The sequence below is a fragment of the Myotis davidii genome, unplaced genomic scaffold (genome assembly GCF_000327345.1).
Source record: "Myotis davidii unplaced genomic scaffold, ASM32734v1 scaffold444, whole genome shotgun sequence".
In the NCBI taxonomy this organism is placed as follows: domain Eukaryota; kingdom Metazoa; phylum Chordata; class Mammalia; order Chiroptera; family Vespertilionidae; genus Myotis; species Myotis davidii.
Window position 1 is genome coordinate 512,971 of NW_006294767.1, and position 5,425 is coordinate 518,395.

At 54.4% G+C, this 5,425-nt stretch overlaps 1 protein-coding gene across 1 annotated transcript in view; it reads left to right on the top strand.

The window, feature by feature from the left end:
* Positions 1 to 210: 210 nt before the first annotated feature.
* The window catches only part of GRK1 (G protein-coupled receptor kinase 1), a 16,702-nt gene continuing 11,487 nt past the window's right edge, over positions 211 to 5,425 (top strand). Inside the window, exons 1-2 of the mRNA XM_006769302.2 lie at positions 211 to 1,491; positions 3,331 to 3,458. Coding sequence (XP_006769365.1) covers positions 793 to 1,491; positions 3,331 to 3,458 — 827 coding nt within the window. The 5' untranslated portion in view covers positions 211 to 792. The remainder of the gene's footprint in view (positions 1,492 to 3,330; positions 3,459 to 5,425) is intronic.

Sequence of the window (5,425 nt, forward strand, 5' to 3'; positions counted from 1 at the left end):
GGAATGGATGCGGAGCTGTCCTCTCAGCAAGCCGGAGTTATCTAGGTCCAGCCCAGCAGCGTGACATGGGAGCACCGCCCTCTCAGGGTCAGGTCAGGACAAGTCAGCCCTCAGACGGGCCGGTTCCTCAGGGCCAGTGGTCTCTGGGGGAGTCCCCAGGATGCTGTGCACTGTGGGTTTTGTTTCTCTCTCTCTCTCTCTCTCTCTCTCCTCCCTGGCTATTTTTCTTTAAGATAAAAGTAAAATCTGCCAGGGAAAGAAAGCAGGCATCCTCATCCATTGAGCTTTCTCTTGGGGCCCCTCTCCCTTGAGTTTGGCCTCCTGACTCTGCAAGGAAACAAAGGGGCGGTCTGCAGGCTGCTGAGGCCAGAGGGCTGGCGGGGCGGCTTAAAAAGATGGAATCTCTGGGGCTTCAGCGAGGCGCACCCCCGTGTCCTGGGCTTTGTCAAGACAGCTGGCTTCTGCGGAAGGAGCCCGGCAGGCTGGCCACCTAATCTTTCCTGGAGCAGCTTAGGGGATTGTCTTTTTCTGGCACCTGCTTGCTGCCCCACCCCAGGAGCATCCTCCATAACCCCGGGCTGGGATTTAGCCTGAGCTGGGTCAGCTGGGCTCCCCGGGGGCTCCTGGTGTGACCCCCAGTCATCTCTGTACTGGGACACCTCCTGTCCCTGCAGCCGGGACCGGACACAGGCCAAGGGCAGCAGGTCAGGCCTGCTCTGGACATTGACGCCGAGGCCTAGCTCATGGCTCCCGGTGCCTGAGTGGCAGGAGGTGGGCCTCCTGGGTGCCAGGATGGATTTTGGGTCCTTGGAGACGGTGGTGGCCAACTCTGCCTTCATCTCTGCTCGGGGCAGCTTCGATGGGAGCTGCGCGCCGCCCTCCCGGGACAAGAAGTACCGGGCCAAGCTCAAGCTGCCCCCGCTCTCCAAGTGCCAGGCCCTCGGGGACTGCCTGGACCTGGAGTTCCAGAGCCTGTGCTCGGAGCAGCCCATCGGCAAGCGGCTTTTCCAGCAGTTCCTGAAGGCCAACGAGAGGCACGTGCCGGCCCTAGAGCTCTGGAAGGACATTGAGGATTACGACACGGCTGATGATGACCTGCGGCCGCAGAAGGCCCGGGCCGTCCTGGCTGAGTACCTGGACCCCCAGGCCAAGCTCTTCTGCGGCTTCCTGGATGAAGGGACGGGGGCGAAGGTCCGGGAGGGGCCAGCGGCGAGCGGGGACGGGCTCTTCCAGCCCCTGCTGCAGGCCACCCTGGCCCACCTGAGCCAGGCCCCGTTCCAGGAGTTCCTGGGCAGCCTGTACTTCCAGAGGTTCCTGCAGTGGAAGTGGCTGGAGGCGCAGCCCACAGGCGAGGACTGGTTCCTGGACTTTCGGGTGCTGGGGAAAGGGGGCTTTGGGGAGGTGTCGGCCTGCCAGATGAAGGCGACGGGCAAGATGTATGCGTGTAAGAAGCTGAACAAGAAGAGGCTGAAGAAAAGGAAGGGGTACCAGGTGGGCTGCACGGCCATGCACGGTGGAGGGCACCTCTTAGGTCTAGCAGGTGGGCGGGTGGGGTCCCTGGGCTGGGAGGGCCCCCGGGTGCCCAGGTGGCTGGCTCACCTTCCTGTTGGGACATGAAGCCCCGCCCGTCGTGCCACTGTCGGCTGGTTTCTAGTTCACCTGCGTCTCCTTGACCTGAGCCAGCCCCATCTGTGCCGTGCCAGCAGCTGTGCGCCTGGCCCCGAGGGGAGTGGCAGAAGGAGGCGGCATGTGGCCCCTGCGGTCCTCCGGCCCATGGCACAGTTTGTCCAGCTGCTCTTAACTAGCAGCCTCACGCGCTGCACACAAGCGGGTTGCTGACGTCCCTTCTTAGTGAGCGGCCTTTGCATCTGTTGTTGTGGGTGACGCTCCACATCCTGTTGCCCTCGGTTTTCAGCAGCACCACCAAGCGCAGCAGCAGTGTTGGGGAGGCTGGGATTGTTCTCGAGTCTTTACTCGGACTTTCTGGAACGTTCCCAAGCCCTGGCTTTTGCTGTGATGGAGCATGCAAGGGGACTCGAGCCAGGGTGGGTGTTGTCTTTTACGTGAGGCCGAGCCTGTCTGTGATGCTGGGTGCAGGCTGCTCCCCGAGGGCAGTTCCCAGGGACGGGGAGTGAGGGGAGGCCCAGGCAGGTTGCTCTGAGTGGGGTCCGCTCTCTGGAGCTGGAGTCAGACCCCATTTGGGCAGGATCAGCGAAAGCTGCTTAGGTCTTAGGAGCTCATCTCTCAGCCCCACACTCTGTCCTGCATGGTTTGTTGTCCGTTTCCCACTGCACAGTGCAGGGGCGGGGAGGGGGGGAGGGCCAACTCAGCTTCTTGGGGTGCACTGCAGCCTCCACAGAGCACCCCTCCCAGGATTCCTGGATGGTGGGACTCTGTGGGGGAAGCTGTTGTCCCTCCCTCTTGGTTGTCTGCCTGTAATTTTGATCCAGCAGTTAGAGTGCTACAGGCTCTTCTCTCCCGAGTTCAGGATGCTCCTTGAACGTAACACGAAGTAAAATCAACCCAAGGTCTTCTCATGCCGTGTGGACAGAAAAGGCCTCTCCCAACACCAAGACCTCCTCCTTCAGAAAGGAATTCCACTTTTCTTATCCAAACACAACTTTAAAAAAGGTGTTCAGTGGACACCACGAGGTTTTAAAATAAAGGCAGTAAATGAACAGAGGTGCAGGATGGCTGGGACCCTCAGCTGTCCACTATCCAGAGGTCTGGCCAGGAGGAAAGGAGCTGAGAGTTTGGCAGGACGATTGGTTAGATGTAAGAAAGGACGGGGGCTGGCCGGCGTGGCTCAGTGGTTGAGCGCCGACCTATGAACCAGGAGGTCATGGTTCGATTCCCGGTCAGGGCACATGCCTGGGTTGCAGGCTCAATCCCCAGTTGGGTGCATGCAGGAGGCAGCGATCAATGATTCTCTCTCATTATTGATGTTTCTATCTCTCTCCCCCTCTTCTTTCCTCCCTGAAATAAAAAATTATATATATACTAAAAAAAAATAAAGGAAAGAAAGAACAAGAAGGAAAGTCAGCAACAAACAGGCAGCCAGGGACCGAGCTGGAACCCTCACCTGTTACCTTTAAGGCGGTTTGACAGGAGTGCTCCTTGCTGGAGACTCCAGGAAAGTCCTCTGTGTGTGACTAATTTGCACGTCTGAGTTTGCTTATTTGCAATTGCTTGGTGCAAACCACTTTTAAAATGTATCTGCAACTCTGTGTCTATTGTCGGAATGCTTTCTGGTTTGTGGAACTTGGTCTTTTATGGCAATGTCACTTCCCCGCCTAACCCAGGGTGTTTTTTCGACATCTTGCTTTTCAGGGTGCTATGGTAGAGAAGAAGATCCTGTCGAAAGTACACAGCAGGTTTATCGTCTCTCTGGCCTATGCGTTTGAAACCAAAACTGACCTCTGCCTGGTGATGACCATCATGAATGGAGGCGACTTAAGGTAAGTGGGGTTCCTCTCTTCCTTGTGGCAGCTGGGGACTGGGAGGGCTGGCATGGCTCAGCTTAGGGAGGGGACTTCTGAGGCCAATGGGGCTGCTTCTCACATGCAAAGACAACGGTGACATCTGAGGAAAAGCCCCATCCAATTCCACTCCTCTCTGTGTTCTGGTTGCTGATACTCAAAATGATGTGTCCACAGTCCCATGTGAAATGCAGGAACCTCATGAGGGTGGGGCTGTGGTGCTCTAGTCCTCCAGTTTGTGTGGATGGGGGGTGGTTAGTAGGGTGGGCAGCACGTGGAACTGTGGGCTGAGTGCTAGTTGGGTGGATGAGTAAAGGGGTAGTGAGCACCTCATAGGAGTTGAGGGCCTTGTATGAAAAAGGATGGTAAATGAAGATGAACTTCATCAATGACCCACTCTTGGGGATGGTGGCAGAGCTGAAAACACGATGTGGCCAACTTTGGAACGATGGCTTTGCTTGTCATCGGCAGAGAGAACAGGGTGGCAGCAATGCACGGTGCCTGATTTGCCAGGAATCCGAGGGCCTGGTTCTGGGCTCTCAGGGGGAATCAGGTCACTGGCTCTCAGAGGGGAAAAGACCCACTTGATAGCTGGGAAACCCAACAGTTCTTGCTTCAGTGTGCTGGTCTATGAAATGGGTATAACAGTGATACTGGTGTTCAAAGGCTCTGGAGAGGAGGCTAATGCATGTGAGGCACGTTCCAGAGGGTCACAGTTGCTTACACACAAGGGGGGACATGGCTGTTGCTGTTATTTGCATTGTCCCATCTGGTTTCATCTCCCCTGAACTCTGCCAAGTAAGTTTGCTGGCCCCATTTTCCTGATGAGGGTTCTGAGTCCTTGACTAAGTAACTTCTGTAACTTAGAAGGGGAGCAGGTGGCAGGCTGACCAGGGCTTGCCGGTTGGTGATCAGGGCCTGCGGGCTGGGGGCAGCTCCTTTATTGAACATCTGCCCCGTGGTGGTCAGTGAGCATCATAACGACTGGTTGTTCCAGTCATTCTGGTTGTTCCATCATAAAGGTCGCATAGGCTTTTATATATATAGATTAGAGGCCCGTTGCAGGAAGATTCCTGCAAGAATAGGGCTTCCTGCAGCCAGAGCGAAGCAGAAAAAGGAGCGAAACCCGCCGAGGGGGGCTTCCCTCTTGCTTCCGCTGCTCCGCTTGCTTCTCTGCAGCTTCGCTCCCTTCTGCAGCACTTGGCTTCCTTTTACATTGTCTTCAGTCTTCGTTCCACGCCTGCATATACAAATAAACCACCATCTTTGTTGGGTTAATTTGATTGGCTGGTGAGTGTAGTGGAGTGACACCAATTTGCATGTTTCTCTTTTATTAGTGTAGATACTCTAATATTGCACTATACTATACTAAAATACACTATAGTAAATCATGCTATAGTAAATTATATTTTATATACATCATATTATACACTATATTATACTGTATACTAGAGGCCCAATGCACGAAATTCGTGCAAGGGTCTTAGCCCTTGCAGCTGTGGTAACTGCCTTGGCCCTCACAACCCCAACTTCATCCGGAAGTTCGTTTGACCATCCGGTCTAATTAGCATATTATACTTTTATTATTATAGATTATACAATACATTAAGCTAAACTACACTGCAGTACACTACATTATACTATACTAAAATATTATACTATGCTGCCCTATACTATATTAGACCACACTATACTATGTTATACTACCGTATTTGCCGGCATATAAGACAATTTTTTGGCCCTGAAAAATATGCCTCCAAGTGGGGGGTCGTCTTATACGCCAGGCACACTTCAGATAGACTGCCCATAGTGCTTGCCCTGTGCCATAGTGGCCTCCCGATGCCTGCCCACTTCATTCCACATACCGTTCAGGCATCAGCAGCGCTGCTGGGTGTATGCTCGGCTGTTATGCGATTTTGCTGTTATGCGATTTTAGCACACTCGCA